The sequence below is a fragment of the Nicotiana tabacum genome, unplaced genomic scaffold (assembly GCF_000715075.1).
Source record: "Nicotiana tabacum cultivar K326 unplaced genomic scaffold, ASM71507v2 Un00150, whole genome shotgun sequence".
Lineage (NCBI taxonomy): Eukaryota > Viridiplantae > Streptophyta > Magnoliopsida > Solanales > Solanaceae > Nicotiana > Nicotiana tabacum.
In genome coordinates this window covers 24,053-44,551 of record NW_027438388.1, presented here as the reverse complement: position 1 = coordinate 44,551, position 20,499 = coordinate 24,053, and the positions used below count along the sequence as shown (strand labels likewise).

The following is a 20,499-nucleotide window of genomic DNA, read 5'->3' as shown; positions in this document are numbered from 1 at the left end:
TTCCTTTAATCCCGCCAAAAGACAGATTTTAGAGTTTTTAAAATTTTCGAAAAAAAAATTCCAAAATTCATGTTCAAGTGAAAATTGGAAATATTATGGTCAAACACTAATTAAAAAAAAAGCAAAAAATTTTCGAAAAAAATCTTATGTCCAAACGGGCTCTTAATTTTGTGGCGTAATTGTGTTTGAAGCATAGTCAAGAGTTATCCGTGTGTTCACACTTCAAATTCAATTTGACAATTGACTTGCAAATAATTTATCATCTATGTTTGCTCTTGGATCCTCAAATATGTCGCTGCACCTTATCAACTCCATAATGAGTAACTTTTGAAGATTCCGACAACACAACTCAGTAGTATTTTTGAAGGACTCGAGCAACATAGTTTATAATTTAAATAAAAGAAAAGTTTGGTGCGGGTCTTCTCAATTAACCAATTCACTTGGTTGAGGAAGAATAGTCATTTTGTCCAGGTAGCTTCCAGGAAGAAAGATAGCTTTAAATGTCATTTTCATAACAATATAAGACTAGTTCAAAGCATTTATAATATCCTTTTAAAGCAAGACCAAAATTTAGTCAAGAATTTTCCTAGTATGACTAAATCCAATAAGTACAAAAGATCAACACATAAATCAACCACAGTTCTTTTAATAAAAGAATCTCATTGAAAAAGAGAAAAACAGATAAGATCAAGATGGAAATTGAGAAGAAACTCTATGAAGCTGCAGTTGAAGGAGATGTAAGAACTTTACAAGAATTACTTCAGCGAGATGCTTTAATTCTTGATAGACTTATCTTAACTTGCTTCAATGAAACTCCTCTGCACATAGCAACAATGCGCGGGCATGTTGAGTTTGTGAAGTTAATTCTGGCTCAAAATCCTCAGCTTGCAGCTGAATTGGATTCGCGAAAATCATCAGCTCTTCACATAGCTTCAGCTAAAGGACACCTACAAATTATCAAGGTGTTGTTAGTAGTGAATCCTGATATATGCTTAGCTCATGATCGCGATGGTAGAAATCCTCTCCATCTAGCAGCTATCAAAGGTCGAGTTGAAGTCATCAAAGAACTAATACAAATCAGGCCTCGAGCAGCTCTAGGAACGACGATCAATGGAGAAAACGTTTTGCATTTGTGTGTGAAGCATAATCAGCTGGAGGTTCTCAAGGTGCTGATGGAGATTGGATCATGGGACTATGAATTCTTGAATGCAAAGGATAGTGATGGCTTCACCATTCTGCATTTGGCTGTTGCTGATAAGCAAATTGAGGTATGTTGTTGTTCCTTAGAAAAGAAATTTACTTCATTTTTTCTTATAATCGTGATTTCGGGCCAGCTTACGCACACCGCGACTAATTTCACGTGATACCTGCTATCTCCCACCAGCAACAGGTATCAGGTAACTCTGTCCACCAAGGCTTGAACAGATGACAAGAAATCATGCACCTAATGTTTTTTTCTCTCCGTTAGGATTTGAATTTAAACCCTTGGGTGCGAAACTAAGTTCATTTTCTTATATTTATTAAACCACCTACCATTCTTGCAGACTATCAAATACTTGCTAAAGACCAATCAAATAGATGTGAATGCAATGGATGCATATGGTAATACAACATTAGATATTTTAGCACAAAGTAGGAGGGACATGATTGATCTACAAATTGGAGACAGTCTTAGAGAAGCTGGAGGCTTAAGAGCAAAGGATATCCAAAATGATATCAAAATTCCGAATAAATCAGCTGCAACTCCGCATTCACTACCAGCTTCAACAATGCCAGTATATTTAGGCGGAAATCAGGCCCAAAACCACCCATCAAAAGGCGATTGGCTATCCAAGAAACGCGAAACAATAATGGTGGTGGCCTCACTTATTGCAACCATGGCATTCCAAGCTGGAATGAACCCTCCAGGAGGTGTTTGGCAAGAACAAGGAAAATTGGATAATAAGGGAATACCTTCACATAGAGCAGGGGAAGCAGTAATGGCTTATAATCATCCCAAATCGTATCGATATTTCCTTCGTGCTAACACCATTGCCTTTGTCTCCTCTCTCAGCACAATATTGCTGTTGATAAGTGGATTGCCGTTCAAGCGCAGGCTGTTCATGTGGGGTTTGATGGTTATCATGTGGTTAACAGTTACCACTACAGCACTCACTTATGGCATATCAATTTACATCGTCACACCTAAAAAGGACAGTGAACCACTTGGTCAGGTTATTGAAATTGGAGTTATAGTATGGTGTGGTTTAATGGCACTACTTCTACTTGGAAACACTTTACGTTTGTTGCGTATATGGCATAAAAAGAGGCATAAAATAAGATCAGCAGCAGCACGAAAATCTGCAAATTCAAATGTCAATGTTTGATATGCTGTAATGATAAATAGGGCTCAACCATTAAGAGAAATATTCATGTTTGTTCTTATTGTCTCATATTATCGTCAAATGTTATGAATCTAAATGCATAGACAAGTCCAAACAGAATAAATTGGTATTCTTTCTAAGTTTTCACCATAATAGCTTTTAAATTGGGAAAAGTAAAAAGTTAATCAAACAGAAACTTCTTGCTAGCTTCTAAAATGGCTTGCATCACTGTGCATATGGTTTATAAACTCACTTTGATTATTCAAACTGCTCTCTTTGTTTCTAGTCAACATTTATTTATTAAATTAAACAATATTGGCAATTCAATAGTACACATAGTAATTTAACAGAGAAATTTCTCTGCTTCTAGCTTAGTGTTTTCCAGTCAACCACATCTAAACTTCCAGCTTTTAAAATTACCAGTTAAAAGAATGTTTGGCTCGAGTTCATCTTTCTCAATCAACCAGAAACAATTCATAAGAATGCTTCAATTATATGAGAGCTAAGCTCCACATGTTTAATTATATGTCAATGAGAGATTAAACTCAAATGTTATCTTCTTGTTTTTTTTTCGGTGTGACATGTATATGATTGATTAACATGTAATCACTTTTGAGCTGAAATTATACTGGCGATTTAGGTTCAAATCTGTTCAACCAAGTAAATGTGAAGTTTTGAAGACTGACAAAAGAACTCAGACATGGACCAGGTCCATCTTGTGAAGCACGGTCGTGATCAACCCAAACATGTGAGATGCACGTGAAGGAGATAAATCTAACTTATCAGAAGTAATATCTTCTGATCTGATCGAAAAGATTGCATATTGGATAAGGAGAGAAAGACTCCTTATACGAAGAGAATACAGTTTAGGAAGAGGGTAGAGTTAGAGTATGAGATCAACTAGAACTCTTCTACCATAGAAGAGTAGCATCTGTATCCCAGTCAATCTCTAATTACTAACCCCTTAAATATCAGTGTTGTTCTCTTTTACAGGTAATGCACATAAGCAGAAGTTAAACGTGAATTGAGAGCAAAATAGCAAGGCAATTTTGCAAGCAATTTATGTGTGATTCAAGCGTGCAATCCTGAAGCTACTTGAACCAGATAGAAGAACCAGTTCCAAGTGTCTATCTTTTATTCTAGTTCAATTGTAGTAGGTAATTTTACAGTGTACCTTTCAGCTTTTATAGAAGCAATTGTATAGGTACTTAGAGTTTTCAAGTTAGAGTTAACTTGAAGTTGTCACAACAGTTGAGGTTGTATGCCACAACGGGATTAGAGTTAATCCTGGGTTTACAAAAGAGTTTTTGTAAATGCAGTTTGTGGCTCAGTGATTTTAATGGAGAGTTTGGGAAGATCCTATTGGAAAGTAGGTCGTGGTTTTTTCACCTTTTGAGCCAGGTGTTTTCCACGTAAAATCTCTGTATTCTTTATTTTCTTTACTTATTATTCCGCAAACAGTAGTAGTTGGAACACATAGAAGAACCAGGTCCTTCTATAGTTTAGCGAAAATTGGGTACCACACAAATCATCCCCCCCTCTTGTGTGGTATTGAAGTATAAAACATTAATTGGTATCAGAGCGGGTTATCCTTGAAGAGGTTAACACCTTAGGACCAGATCAAGATGAGTGCACCACCTGGAAACTAGGAAGGGCAATCCATTGCTAAGCCCTCACTCTTTAATGGTCAATACTATTCTTGGTGGAAGAACAGGATGAGAGACCATATCATAGAGCAGACTATGAACTCTGGGACATAGTCACTGATGGTCCCCTGGCTACTACAAAGAAGAATATCAAAGGAGTGGACGTGCCAAAGGCAAGAGCTAACTGCACTGCTGAAGATTTGAAAAAATGGGAAAAGAATGCTAAGGCCAAGAAATGGCTTGTGTGTGGACTAGGTCTAGAGGAGTACATCAGGATTCAAAGTTGTACCACTACTAAGGACATATGAGACACTCTACAAGTGGCCCATGAAGGAACTCCTCAAGTAAAGAGATCAAGAGGAACACTGTTGTACTCTTAATATGAGAATTTCACCATGAAGGAAAGAGAAACTATCTGGGAGATGTACACAAGGTTCATAACACTAACAAATGAATTTAAATCTCTTGGAAGACTTATCCTTGAAGAAGACAAGGTTGAGAAAATCCTGACAAGGATCTTACTAGTAACTTGGGAAAGCAAAATCACTACTATTCAGGAATCAAAGAACATTGCTACTCTCAAGTTGGATGAGCTGATTGGAAATCTCATTGCCTATGAACTGAGAAGGAAAACCATGAAAATTGATGCACCTAAGAAGGAAAGGAGTCTGGCTCTCAGAATACCTGAAGGTGCAGATCTAGAGGATGATGAAATGGCCATGATCACAAGGGATTTCAAGAAGTACCTAATGAGAGGAAAAGGGTTCTTCAAGAGGTACAACATTCAACAAACCAAGGGCTCCTGAGAAACAAACCAACGAGGGCTGTTACAAATATGGCAAGACTGACCACATGATCAAGAATTGTCTTCAGTGTGAAATCAAATGGAAGAAGGAAAGGGCTGAACGAATGAATAGGAAGAAGGAACAGGTTCAACCCAAAAAGAACAAAGGATCAACAAAGGATATGGTTGCTGCTTGGGGAGAAACCTCAGATGAGGATTCAGAAGATGAAACTGGATATGAACAAGCACTTATTGCCATTGGAGAATCAGATGATGAACAAGAGGTAAATGTGATTCATCTCAAAGACAAGATTAAATTTTTGTCTAAAGAAAGGTTATCTGAATTATTGCTAGACTTCATTGATGAGTCTGAGGTAATAAACAATGAGAAAGAACAGCTGTCTAGGGAGTGTGTGATCTTAAAAGCCAAGTCCAAAAATTTAGAATCTAGGGCTAGTGAGAGCGATAGTAAAAATACTGAGTTGAAGAACCAGGTTCTTGAACTTGACACTAGCATATTAGAACTTAGATCTGAAAATTTAAAACTGAAATTAGGAACAGGCAAGAAGAAGGTTGATCACACACATATCACCTTAGAAGAAAATATTGGGAAAATTAATGATGAGTTGTACAAGAAAGATGAACAAATAAGAGTCTTAAAAGAAGACCTAGGGAAGGTAAAACATGAACTAGACAGAACTTGCAAATGGAATAAGTCTTCTGATGCACTATCCTGGCTACAAGACCACCACATTAGCAACAAGAGAGGACTTGGCTATGGGATCCCAACACCTAAGTGGGATCCCAAAATCAAGTACATCACACTTCTTGAAAACAAATTTGCACACATTGTGGCAAGATTGGTCATTACAAAAGTGAATGTAATGCAAAAGAAAAGGTCAGTCAAAAGAATAAAACATTTGTTCAAGAGAAAAATAGGCTGCCTGGATGGGCCAAAAGGAATTTAATTTACCCTTTTGCCTATAGAAAGGGATCTAAACTAGTTTAGGTTCCTAAGACTAACCCCTGATTTCGTTTTGCATGTCCAAGTGAAGGGAAGTAGCCAAGTACGGTAAATGGATAGTCGCTACTCAAAGCATATGACTGGAAGCAAGAACCAGTTCCTTTCACTTGAGGATCTAAAAGGAGGTAATGTCTCCTTTGAAAATGGGAAGAAAGGTGAGATCATTGAGGTTGGAAAGATAAGTAAGACAAACTCACATTCCATTGAGAATGTCTACTTGATATATGGCTTGAAATATAGCCTAATCAATGTAGCACAACTGTGTGACAGAGGTAACCTGGTAGCATTCACCTCTACCAAATATTTTGTGATAAATCTTACCACTGACAAGATTGTTTTGCAGGGAAAAAGAGTTAACAACATTTACATTGTAGATTTATCCACTCTTTCAGAAAATGAACTCGTTTGCTTGAGTGTGTTAGACAATGATCCTCTCATGTGGCACAAAAGACTTGGTCATGCAAGTCTAAATCAACTCCATAAATTAGTCTCTAAGGACCTGGTGATAGGATTACCTAACATCAAGTTCAAGGAAGACAAAGTTTGTGGGGCCTGTGCAAGGGGGAAGCAGGTAAGATCATCCTTTAAAAGCAAGAAAATGGTAAGCACAACCAGGACAATGGAACTGGTTCATATGGATCTCTGTGGTCCAATGAGAACATTGAGTAGAGGTGGTAAGAAATATGTGATGGTACTTATTGATGATTATTCTAGGTTTACCTGGGTATTGTTTTAAACTTCTAAGGATGAAGCATTTGACATGTTTACTGCCATTGTTAGAAAAACTCAGAAACAACTAGGTAATCAACTTGCATCAATTAGGTCTGATCATGGAACTGGATTTGAAAATGCTAAGTTTATTGAATTTTATGATGAGCATGGTATATATCATAATTTCTCTGCCCCTAGGACTCCTCAACAAAATGGAGTAGTTGAAAGAAAGAATAGGACTCTTGAAGATATAGCTAGGACTATGCTTCTTTCTAGTAAACTGCCACATAGCTTCTGGGCAGAAACTGTAAATACTGCATGTTACATCATTAATAGATGCATGACTAGACCTCTTACAGAGAAGGCTCCCTATGAGTTACTTAAAGGGATAAAACCAAATATATCTCATCTTAGGGCATTTGGATGCAAGTGCTTTGTGCACAGTAATGAAAAGGACTCCCTAGGTAAGTTTGATCCCAGAAGTGATGAGGGAGTATTCTTGGGATATTCTTCACATAGAAAAGCTTATAAAGTGTACAACAAAAGAACTTTGTGTGTAGAAGAAAGTGTACATATAGTTTTTTATGAAACTAACATTCTTTCTGAGAGACAGGAACATGAAGATGAAGCTATTGGGCTGGTAAAGAATTGAGTGAAGTCATAACTTAAGCTAAAGATGCACCAAAAGAAGGAACAGGTGATGGAACAGGTTTTTCCATTCAGGGCAACCTGACAAGGGGAACTGAACAAAGAAGAACTGAAACCAATCCCCTAATGGAACTTATCCATGACCCTATTCCTCAACAACAGAATATGGGAGAAACATCAAACAGAAACAAGTTGGTTGTGAAACCTTACAAGTATCAAAGTTCTTATCCCATTGAGAACATAATCACTGATCCAACATCTGGTGTTAAAACTAGATCACAATTAAAGAATTTGTGTGCTTTTGATGCTTTCTTATCTCTTATTGAACCTAAAAATGTTGCTAAGGCTTTGCAGGATGCAGATTAGGTAAATACAATGCAAGATGAACTCAATCAGTTTGAGAGAAATCAAGTTTGGCATCTAGTTCCAAGACCCAAAGACAGATCAGTAATTGGCACTAAATGGGTCTTCAAAAACAAACTTTATGAAGATGGAACAGTTACAAGGAACAAGGCAAGACTGGTGGTCCAAGGTTATAGCCAAGAGGAAGGGCATAGATTATGATGAGTCCTTTGCTCCAGTTGTAAGACTGGAGGCAATAAGACTCCTCATAGCCTTTGCAGCACACATGGAATTCACTATTCATTAGATGGATATCAAAAGTGCCTTCCTGAATGGCTATCTAAAAGAACAAGTGTTTGTCAAACAACCTCCAGGGTTTGAGAGCAAGGAGTGTCCGAAACATATGTACAAATTAGACAAGGCTCTCTATGGACTCAAGCAGGCTCCTAGAGCATGGTATGAACGACTGTCCAAATTTCTGCTTGAACATGGCTACAAGAGAGGTGAAATTGATAGTACTCTATTCCTGAGGGAAAAAGGTAAAAATCTTCTTGTAGTACAAATATATGTTGATGACATAATTTTTGGGGCAACCACTGACAAACTAAGTAAGGATTTTGCCAAATTAATGGGGAGTGAGTTTGAAATGAGTATGATGGGTGAGCTTAACTTTTTCTTAGGCTTACAGATCAAACAAAACCCAAATAGAACCATGATCCATCAACAGAAATATGCAAAAGAGTTGATTAAGAAGTTTAAAATGGATAAATCAAAGGAAATAGACACACTCATTGCAACAACTAATAATTAGACATAGATGAACCTGGTTCATTTGTTGATCAAAAGTTGTATAGGGGTATAATTGGTTCACTTTTGTATCTTACTGCTAGCAGACCTGACATAGTTTTCAGTATAGGACTTTGTGCTCGTTTTCAGGCAAATCCTAAGGAATCTCACTTGACTGTTGTCAAGAGGATACTGAGATATTTGAAAGGCACTACTGATCTTTGTCTTTGGTACCGCAAAGGTAGTAATTTTAATCTAGTGGGATATGTTGATGCTGACTATGCAAGTTTCCTTATGGATAGGAAGAGCACCTTAGGTATGGCTCATTTTCTTGGTTCATGTCTTGTATCATGAGCCACTAAAAAGCATAATTCAGTGGCCTTATCCACTGCTGAGGATGAATATGTTGATGTTGCCTCTTGTTGTGCTCAATTGTTGTGGATCAAATAGCAGCTAATAGATTTTGGCATTGAAGTGGTTGCATTCTTATTTTTTGTGATAACACTAGTGCTATAAGTATGACCAAGAATCCAGTTCATCATAAGAGGACTAAGCACATAGATGTTAGACATCACTTCTTAAGGGACAACTATGAGAAAGGATTGATTACCATAGAATTCTGTGTTACTGATAAACAAATTGCTGACATCTTTACTAAAGTACTGAGTAGAGAAAGATTTGAAAGGAACAAGTTAGAATTAGGGATGATTAAGATCACCTAATGGGACCAGCTCAGCATGCACAATGAAAAAAATTCAAAAAAAATGAAAAACAAATTTGGCTAGGAAATCTGGAACTTGTGTAAATATCTAGATTAATTTCTACTCAGCTTCATACTGTAAATAGTATACTCCTATGACATGTGTTAATATGACTCACTGATCTCTAACAAAATTTTCTCTATTGTGGTAAATTGCAGCATGATCAAGAGAATTTTAAATGAAGAACCTGGTTCATCAGTATTGGTTCATCTGAATGCCAAGCATTTTCTATACTCTGCACAATTTGAAATATAAATATTTAAATCATGAGCAGAGTCCGACCATTGTTCAACACATTAGAAAATCCTATCCGTTTGTTTTTGAACCAGTTTCGTCCTCATTAGAATTCACACCACAAAAAAATTGCCTAAAATCTAAGGAAGCCTAACCGTTCGTTCAACCTGCAATTTCAGGTTGATTAGACCTCTAATTGACTGTTAAAGCTACTGTTATTCATTAAATAACCCTTTCTCTTTAAATACTCATTATTACCTTCTGCCACCCTCATTATTCTAAACCGTCAAAAATCCTTTTTCACTCCAAATTGTTTTCTTCTCCAAATGCTTAATTCACAAACTCTCTCAAGCCATCAGCTACAATGTTGAACCCTCAAAATAACCCAGGGACTCCTCCATCACCATCCCCTTCTGGTTCCTCCACACCTCCTCCACCTAGTACAAACCCCCAGCCTAAGAAAAGACGTGTTAAAATGCTAGCATGAAAAATTGTAGCCTCGGGTGCATTGTCAAAGAAATTAAATGCACAATTGAAGGCTGCCCAAGCCCAAGCCCAAGATTCTAAGAACTCAGATGATTCATTCAAATCTTCGAGTGAGGAGGAAGGACCTGGGTCGTCTGACTCTGAGAAGACTCAAAACCCCCTTTCTAAGATAAGTTCTACTTTGGCTAAATATTTAGAAAATAGGTTTGTTTTTGTTGGACCTATTAGAGATATAGAAATGGCTGAATTGGGAAAGAGTGGAGGTAAAAAGAAAATTGAAGAAGAAAAAGAGAGAGAGTGTGTGTATATGGTGATGTTAGGGTAAAAGGAAAGGGAGTGGTTGGTTCTTCACCCACTTCTGAATTACCGTACCAGCTATCTGTGGGGTGGTACATGCAACTGTGGAAGAAAGTGGCAAGAAGTCAGGGGAAAGTGGTTCTGAGGAGGCTGCTGAAGGGTTGGTTAATCTAAGTTCATAGGAAGATGAACCTGGTTCATCTATTGAGGAGACCCTAGCAGATCTTATAAAGAAAGTAGGTGCCAGTTATGATCCAAAGAAAAGGAGAACTCTAACACCAAAAGCCCCCAGTGCTACTAAACCTTCGAAGAAACGAAAGGCTTCCTCTCCAACAACTACTGAAACTCCCTTGCCAAAGGAAAGAGCCACAAGAAGCAAGGCAAAACAAAGTGAGAGTGACCTACAAAAGGCTTTGGCTAAAAGTAAGAAAAAAAGGATGGATAAAGGAAAAGGTAAGGTTACAGAGTCCTCTAAAGCTGTTGATGTTGAGGAGATGGAACATGTCTATCAGGAGGACTATACAACAATGGAGGTTTAGACCCCCAAGCCCAAAAAGTCCAAGACTTCTTCCAAGAAGTCTTCATCTGTGTCTAAGGCTGCTGAACCTTCATTGGCCAAGAAGACAAGGTCTGCACTGAAAAGCAAACAAGTTAGAGTTTTTGAAGATGAGGAATGGAGTGGTGAAGAAAAAGGTGAGTCTGATGGTGAACAAGACAAGCTGACCATGTTTGGCAAAAGAAAAATTTTGAAGGGAAGATTGCTGAAAGATTTGATGGAACCAGGAATGGTTCGTTTGGTTGACACCCTAGCTGCTCAGGGATGGAAGGACATGGTCTTTCAGATGGATGGGAGATTGGCCAGAAATTAAATCATTGAATTCATGGCGAATGCTGAGGTCAAAGATGGCAGAGTTACAAGCAAAGTCAAAGGAGTTCAAGTGACATTTGATGCAGAGAAGCTGGGAGAGATTCTAGACATCCTTGCTGAGGGATATGATGACTACACCAGACAAAGATGGCCAAGTCTAGATTCCCTTCCTCCTGCCCTTCAAATCACTAGGAGATTATGTGATGTTAAAGAAATGAATGAGGCCAAGTTTGTGCACAAGAGTGAGATGAATCCACAACACAAAGTCATTTTTGAGTTTGTCAACAAGTGCAAACTGCCCAGGCAGGAGAGAAGGCATATTGCAAATTATATGGACTTAGTTCTGATGGAGTGCCTTGAAAGTGGAAGGCAAATTAACTGGTTGCATTCATCATCAAGCTACTGGACAAGGTAATAAATGGCTCCAAGGCTCATGCCACCCTCTATGGATTTATTCTGACTACGGTTCTGGATAGGTGCAATGTGCCTCTGAAGAAATGGGAAATGGACACAAGCAAGGATTACTTTGGCAGTAATACTCTGCTTTCTTGTGACTATTTAGTCAATGCCATTCCAAATGAACCTGGTTCATCCAAGAAGACACCTATCAACAGTAAAGTCAGGGCACTTGTTCAGAAAAGTGAGGCTAAAGATGCTGAGATAGCTAGGCTGAAGGCTCGCTTAGCAGAGGTTGAATTTGAGAGGGATGCTCTCAGAACTGAGCTTACCAAGGAAAAGGAGAAGAATGATGGGATTCTTTGATCGAGTCCAACCCTGTACTACTACAAAGTAGCAAGAGTGGTCGAAGCATCTTTTACCCGAGAAGGTCGGGATCGATTTCCACAGAGAGCTAGAGATTGGAGTTGAGTTTCTATCTAAATTGGAGTTGCGTGGTTGTTCCTAAATGCACTTCTAAACATAGTTGTTTTTTATATTACTTCTAATTTTATACTACCAAGATGCTAAATTAGTCTAAGTTAAGCTAAGAGTAAACTATTCAAGGTTGTATAAATAGTTAAAAGGCACTAGGGAAGTGACTTTGTCCTAGGTGGGTAATTGATGGATTCTCGAATCTAAGGCTAGATTGTCATATTTGGGGATTACGATATAACCATTGCACGATACTACTCACTCTACACCTCTCGGTAGTTCGAGTGATTTTGCCCTAATTGACTTTCTCAAGACCAATTGGGCATGATAATTTGTGCAAGCAATAGAGGTTCAAGTCAGGTATTACTATCTCTAGGTTTAACCCTTTAATTGGGGCATTCAATCTCTTGAATACACCCCAATTCCTTGTTGGACCAATTTTGTAGACTTAAACTCTCTTTCTCAAGAAGAGCCAAAGTCAACTAGGCATAAACTAGTGTTTGCAACCACTAATTCAACATTTAAACCATAAATTAGTCCAAATATCAAACACCCATAGACATTCAAGCCTTAAAACACAAGACCCATCTATTACCCACACTAGGGTTGAGCCACAACCCTAGCTAATGGGTCTAGCTACTCATGATTTTAGAAGAAAACAAAGAAATATATGAAGAAAAACCCATAATATTTAATTACTAGATAAAACTTGAAGATTCAATGATGAAACTAATATAAATTTACTCAAAATGGCAAAAGAACATTATTCACGAGCGCAATTGCTGTCTAGAATACAACTCATGACCTAAAAATGGTTAAAGAAACTATTTATACTAGGCCAAAAATTCTGGACAAAAATACCCCTACGGGACTAGTGCGAACCGCACAAAATCGAGCGCGGCCGCACTAAGGCTCTTGGCTGAAACATCTGCTCTCTGAACTTGGCCACCGTGGGCCGCACAAAAATACACGACGGCCGTAGTGGCTTCTGTTCGGTCCTCACAAAATGGACCTCGGACCGTATTAGAAATATTCCTCTAACTTGGAAACTCTCTGAACTTGGGCTTTGCGGACTACACAAAGTAGAGTGCGGCCGCAATGAAGTCAATGCGGTCCGCATGAAATGTTTTGCAGCCGCATTGCTTGGCTGCCTGAAATGAGCACTCTCTGAACCTCCTCTTTGCGGACCACACAGAATGGAGTGCGGCCGCAGTGGCCCTGTTATACTGAGCTTGGACTTGTTCTTGGTACTTGTGCATGTTTCACTCCTTTTTAGCTGGTTTTAACGAATTATCACTTTGTTGATCAAACCCTGCAATCAAGTACAATAGTGAGCCTTTGGGACTATTTTGTACACATTTCTAATCAATATTTAAGTAAGAAGGGTTGTAAAATGCATCATAATCCCTAGTTATCAACTCCCCCAAACTTAAGCTTTTGCTTGTCCTCAAGCGAACAAAATAAGACCCACCCCTTAAGAGTAAATCCAAGAAAATTCAGCTGACCTAAAGTGACCTCATCTAGCATCAATTGGGACTAACAATTGCCCTCAGTTCAAATAAATCATTAACAATATTCACTCTTTTAAAAACCATGGATTTAGAGCGACACAAGAGCATCAAGAGTTGACTCAACACATCAAAGAAGCTCTTTCTATTACTTTGGTCATTATGGAACCCAAACTCACACATCCTCGACTCTCCCTAAGCAAACCTCACCTTTATGATAGTAGCACTTAGAACGAGGTTAATGGAAATACACTCATCTCTCTCAAGGAAAAGTCACAAGTCCAACTCTAAGTACCATATGCTTTCCCCTTATGTGAGTCACCACTAATGTAATCTTCATTCAACTCAAGATCATATAGGGCTTTTGTGGAGACACAGTGAAGGCTTTTGGTTTAGGGTAGGACTGTTTGGTCTAAGTAGGTTCCATCTTCCCTTTAGCACTTCTTTTTCTTTATTTTGGCACACATTCACTTGACTTTTTAAGTCATTTCACTTCTTTCTAAGGTGGTTAGAGAGACACACTATCACTCTTTCTTGTTCATTTCAAATCTTTTCTCTTTTCTCAACTTTCCACACATTTCATTCTTTGTTTTTATTGAATCCCTTCATTCTTTTCTACATTGAACATTCTTTTTGTCTTTTTGATTTTCTTTCTTTTTCATTGCATTTCCTTTTCTTTATTTTGTATCTTTTACCACTTTGTTCCAATCCTCGTCTCTCCCCCCAAACTTATACTTTTGCCATGTGCTAAGGAAAGATTGGGTGCCAAGAGAGGGTATCTTTAGAACGGGTAAAGGCTTGTACCGTGGTTCTTGAAAGAAAAAGGTCTAAGGCTCAAAAGGACTGACTAGGGATTTTATCATTGGTAGGCTATGGAAGTGTTCAAGATATCATTCGGATCAAGGAGAGACTATAATCACGTCTCAAGTCAAATTACACTTAGGATTTTGCCTAGACAAACATTCAGGGCAAGTTCTAGACCAATGATTCGGGACTTGGACTTGCAATTCAAATTCTTGCCACACAACTATGAGATTGCTAAAGACATAGAGTTGGGGGTCCACAACAACCTTAGATAAGATTTGAGTACACAATGGTCCCGAAAAATTACTTGATGATTATTGTCCAACACAAGAGTCTCAAGGTCACAACTTTCACCATCCTATACACAACGATTTGTTTTTGACCATAGGATCAAAGGCAAATGTGTTAGGCCCAAGTGAAGCTTTGCTTGAGGCACCCTTACCAACTAACTACTAAAAAGCAAAAAGGAAAACACACTCAAACCCTTAAGAAAGTTGTCATGCTATCCATCATCGGGAAGAGCCACCCGGTTCATACAAATTCCACCTTTGGAAAGAACCGTGGTATTAAGAAAACCAAAGGCTTATTGCAAAAACTCAAAACAAGAATTTACGAACATAAAATAAGAAGCTAAGAAAGGAAAAATGCGGAAAGTAAAATAAATATGTATAAGAGGGGATTTAATCGAATATACAATAAGGGGAATGAATATTTACATAAGAACGTAACTTTGATATACAGACCCAAAGTAAAAAGTACGAAAAGTGCAATAAAATGCTAAACTTATATACATACCAAAGATAAAAAGGAAAGAAAACATAAAATACTGTCATATATACAGTCATCCGAATATCCAAATAGGGCTACCCCCTCGAATGAAATCTGGCATGGTCCTCAATGCCAACTAACCAAAATAAGCACAAAATAAGAAGAGAGGGGAAAAACAAACTCCCTATGGGTCCTCCGTCTGCATGGGATCCTGAGTCTGGATCCCTGGGATCTTTATCTGCTCGGGAACCTGTGACTGACTTCGTGTGATCTATGGCTCTGCTGGGACCTGGGCCTGGACCTGGACTGAGTCTTGGGCTGAATCCTGGTGCTGGCTGGAGGAACCTCCCTGCGGGTCCTCCAACTGTATAACTGCATCATCAGACCGGGGAATCACCCTCTTCCTCTTGGGTGGCCTCTCAGACTCCTGCTCTGGATGGGGCTGGGCTGCTGGTGTTGGGTCATGCAATAGCAAATCTAAAGGTAGGTGATCCACCTTCAACCTCTCAACCTCGACCCGTAGCTCCTTCACCGACTCTTTTGAAGCCCGAGTCTTCCTCATTTTCTTTGCCTCCCTAGCAAGTTCCTTGAGTGCCTTTCCATGTGAATCAACAACGTCCGTAAGCAATTTCTGGTTCTCTAGGATCTTCTTCTGGTTGTCCAGAAGATCCTTGAGAATATCCTTAATGGACTGTGGGACTTGTGGAGGAGGAGGTGCTGACCGAGCTGCCACCATGGTAGATAGTACAGACAGCTTAGAAATAGTTGTCTGCATCCAATTGTTGATATTGGCGAGGGCCTGGCTCAGGCAGTGAGCAGTCAATGGGTATGCAGTGGAGGAGGGTATCTCTGGAACTATAGAAGTGGAAGGACCTGGGGCCATGTCTGCTGAGGTGGAAGGAGGCTGAGTAGGAGCCACTACCACTACTGGCTCTTCAGACTGGCCAGTCGAAGTAGTGGCTTTTCCCTTAACTGTAGGCTATACCATGAGAAAGGTGCCTTCACCTTCACTTTCATATCAAACTTCCATTTTTCCACATCTAGGACCTCCAGATACATGGTTAGGAAGTTGGGGAAGGGATAAGATCTATCACCTTCATTCACTACCCGTGTAATAACCATGGACATCACATTCCCGATATTAATCAGGTACCCCACCATGATAGATGCTACCAAAATTGCTCGGTGAATAGGGAGTGAGTTGTCGTGGGTGGTGGGGTCTAGCCTGCTGCACACAAATGTCTCCCACCCCTTAGCCTCAAAATTCAAAGTTCTCCTCAAGATTTTCACTCCCGCAGTCAACTAATCGGGGGTGGTACCTGGGATTTCCAGGTACTCTGCCAACCAAGGACGAGCTTCCTCACCCAATGCCATCTTCTCCAAGTACAAGGACTCATCCTCCTCCATGAAACCCAGGTAGTCATTTATGGTCTTGCCATCAAATTTCACCTTCAAGTTCCGCACTTTGGTGATTGTGGTGCCCTTTTTGATGTGGGCCACATTTGTGTAGAACTCTTTCACTAAATGCTCATTGGCGTCCTCCACGTGGCCTATGAAGTAGTCCTATCCAGCTCTCTCTCTCAGAACTGCCTCAACACATTGGGGTTGTGAGGTAAAAGGTCCTGGGTGATAAATTTATGCTCAGGTATCAATTTCCTCTCGGGCCACCACTCTATGAACTTGTGGTGGCAACCTCGCTTACAAACTAGTCCTGCCATGCCTCCGGATTTCTAGTCCTCTATACCCCACCTACTTGGGTCTCACCACCTTCTACTTCTTCCCCATCTTATACTACTGTACCCTCTCTGGATAGTGAAGCTATAGGAGAGGTGGAGTATTCATTTTCACTGCCGGCAGCTGAGCCCTCGAACAACTCCGAAGATATATGCACTGATGCTTGGGCTGTGGGAGAGCCTAGAGGTGTATCCCTCAACAAGTTCATCTCCGGCCAGTCAGGAACATACTCTGGCACGGAGCCTAAAAATACCTATCAGGAAGGCTCATACTCACTCCCCGACTGGTCAATAGCTCTGTCTGCAACTCTTATGATCCTCCTTGTGTTTTTTATGTTTTGTCGGACTTGTGGGGTCAATCTTATCATTCCTTGTCCCCTACCCCAAGAGGACTCTCCTCTTCCTGATTGTTTACCACCTTTACCTCGTGATTTCACCATTGTATGCAATCAACATTTAGTTTTGCTTTGTTAGTATAAGTAGAAACAATGAAACTCAGATTTGCAGGAAAAATAATGCAGATAGTTAAAAGTTGCAGTTTGCGGACTGCATAAAATGAGATGCGATCGCAAAGAGGCTACCGCGGACCGCATAAAATCCATTGTGATCTGCACAGAGGTGGGTTTCAAACTACCCACTCTCTGAATCTATGCACCGCAGACCGCACAAAAAGGCATTATGGTCCGCATTGAGGCACCGCGGTCTGCACAAAATCCATTGCGGTTGCGATCCTCAAATATCAGTATTCAGAATCTAGTCCACTGCGGTCCTCATAAAATGGCATTGCGGACCCCACAGGGGTACCGCAGACTACACAAATTCCACCGCGGTCCACACAGAGTGCCCAACATCAGCACCAACCTAGGGTTCAAGTTTTATTCATTTTTTAGTCCAAATTTTTACCTATTGATGATACCCTAGGTGTTGCCTCAGTGTTTTAACTAATTAGTCCTAATTAAAACAGTATTTAACTAACCTATGCTATAAGATTAAAAGAAAAACAGGAAGGGAAGGAAGAAGGAACTAAGAAAAACAAAAAATTAAAGAAAAATAACAAAATTAAACAAATGAGAAGGAATTAAAGTTACCAGAAATGAGATGCAGTGATGATTAATGAGCCTTAGCAGTTAATTGCGTGCAGTTTAAAGAGATGAACAGTAATTTTTATGCTTCTGAGAGTAAAAAGATCGAAAAGTTCAAATGGATGGTCGCAGGTCCTATTTATAGAAAAGGTCCTAGGCCCCAGCTCACCTACCCGCCGTGGACCACACAAAATGGTACTGCAGTCCGCGATGCTCAGAAACATGAAGCAATAAGAGATTGGCCACTGCGGACATCAAGAAATCTAGTGCGGCCGCAATGGACCACCGCGGACCGCACAGAATGCAATGCGGTCGTGGTAGAAAACTTCAGAGACTCCCTACTTTTGTCAAATCACTTTTGCGGTCCGCATTGATTTCTTGCCCCCACACAAAGGCCTTTGCGGTCGCACAAAATGAGTGCGGTCCGCACTGCAAACTTCAGAGAGTGATCTTTTTTCAACTTGTTCGCGCACTGCATCAACATAATCCTACAGCATCTCACAACCAGTCAATCCAAAAATAAATCCTACACTACAAAGAAAATCAAAGAAAAAAACAAAAATAAATACACATGGGTTGCCTCCCAAGAAGCGTCTGATATAACATCGCGGCGCGACTCAGGTTACCATCAAATCACTTTAGATGAAGAAGTGCCACCACGTGGTTGTCATCAATCTTGCCCAGGTAGTGTTTGACCCTGTGCCTATTCACTCTGAAAAACTCACCATTTTTGTTCTTCATATCAAGTGCACCAAACGGAGTCACAAACACCACTTCAAAAGGTCCACTCTATTTTGACTTAAGCTTTCTCGGAAACAAACGTAACCGAGAGTTGAACAAGAGAACCAAATCACCCACTTTGAACTCCTTGCTTCGAGCATATTTATCATGAAGGTACTTCATCTTGTCCTTGTACAAGGATGAACTGGAGTAGGCATGTAATCGAAATTCATCAAGTTCATTAAGCTGCTCCACACGAAGATTTGTTGCCACATCCCATTCAAGATTCAGTTTTCTCAAAGCCCATATGGCCTTGTGCTCTAACTCGACCAGTAGATGGCACGCTTTCCCAAATACCAACCGATATGAAGACATACCAATTAGAGTCTTGTAAGTAGTCTTATAATCCCATAGAGCAACATCCAACTTCTTTGACCAATCGGTCCTATTTGCATTGACCGTCTTTGACAATGTACTCTTGATTTCCTTGTTTGAGACTTCAACTTGGCCACTCGCTTGAGGATGATAAGGAGTAGAAACTTTGTGGTTGACACCATACTTTGCAAGAAAAATGTCAAAAGCTTTATTACAAAAATGAGTCCCCCTATCACTTATGATTGCACGAGGAGTGCCAAACCTTGTAAAAATGCTCTTCTTGAGAAACGCAACAACACTTCGGGCCTCATTGTTGGGTAAAGCCATGGCTTCAACCCACTTTGAAACATAGTCAACCGCCATAAGAATGTATGTGTTCCCACACGAGCTAACAAACGTGCCCATAAAATCAATGCCCCATACATCAAAAATATCAACTTCAAGAACGATATTGAGAGACATCTCATTTTTCTTTGAAATTTCCCCCGCTCTTTGACATTTATCACACCTCTTCACAAGTTCACTTGCATCTTTGTACAAAGTTGGCCAACAAAACCCACAACTAAGAACTTTGGAAGCCATCCTCGCCCCGCCATGATGGCCACCATAGGGAGAGGAATGATAAGCCTCCAAGATACTCAATTGCTCTTCCTCCGGGACACACCTTCGGATCACACCATCCATGCAAATCTTTAACAAGTATGGCTCATCCCAATAGAAATTCAAACTATCCCGTTTGAGCTTCTTCCTTTGGTTAGAAGAGAGCTCACACGGGATTATACCAGTCACAAGGAATTAGCAACATCCGCAAACCATAGCATACCATTCACCGATACCGAAAGGAGTTGTTCATTGGGAAATGAATCATTGATCTCTAGGCCATCACGAGGCCTCCCCTCCTCCTCCAAGTGGGACAAGTGGTCCGCCACTTGGTTTTTACTACCCTTCCGGTCCACAATCTCCAAATCAAACTCTTGAAGTAACAAGACCCATTGCATCAGTCTAGCTTTGGAATCCTTCTTCATCATCAAGTACCGGAGTACGGTATGATCGGTATGGACTATGACCTTGGCACCCATAAGATATGGCCGAAATTTCTCCATTGCGAACACAATAGCCAAAAGTTCTTTCTCGGTCATCGTGTAGTTCACTTGAGCATCATTCGTTGTCTTGCTCGCATAGTACACCGGGCGAAACATTTTGTTCACTCTTTGACCCAAAACCACCCTAACCGCAACATCGCTCACATCACATATGAGCTCAAAGGGTAAGCTCCAATTAGGTGCGGTAATGGTAGGAGTGGTGGTCAACTTGTGCTTGAGAAGTTCAAAGGCTTTCATAAATCTCTCATCGAACACAAACTTGGCATATTTTTCCATTAGCTTGCATAAGAGGTTCACTAACTTTGAAAAATCTTTGATGAATATCCGGTAGAACCCCACATGCCCAAGAAAATTTCTAACTCCTTTGACAAAGGTGGGGGAGGGAGCCTTGAAATCACATCAAATTTTGCTTTGTCCACCTCGATACCATGCTTTGAAATTTTATGCCCAAGAACTATGCCCTCTTCCACCATGAAGTGGCATTTCTCCTAATTAAGAACAAGAGTGGTTTCTTCACAACGGGCCAACACTCTATCAAGATTTTTCAAACACTCATCAACTGAATCACCCACAACACTAAAGTCGT

At 39.9% G+C, this 20,499-nt stretch overlaps 1 protein-coding gene across 1 annotated transcript; it reads left to right on the top strand.

Annotated features, from left to right (window-relative positions):
• Positions 1–580: 580 nt before the first annotated feature.
• On the top strand, positions 581–2,510 carry LOC107805383 (uncharacterized). The gene is made up of 2 exons (XM_016629416.2): positions 581–1,268; positions 1,545–2,510. The coding sequence occupies exons 1-2, from the start codon at positions 693–695 to the stop codon at positions 2,364–2,366; spliced, it is 1,398 nt and encodes a 465-aa protein (XP_016484902.2). The 5' UTR covers positions 581–692; the 3' UTR covers positions 2,367–2,510.
• Positions 2,511–20,499: the final 17,989 nt, after the last annotated feature.

Bases quoted from the DNA above. Each gene is read 5' to 3' on its own strand.
- LOC107805383 (XM_016629416.2), top strand. From the start codon at position 693: ATGGAAATTGAGAAGAAACTCTATGAAGCTGCAGTTGAAGGAGATGTA. The intron at 1,269-1,544 runs GTATGTTGTTGT...CCATTCTTGCAG, and splicing joins TTGCTGATAAGCAAATTGAG to ACTATCAAATACTTGCTAAA.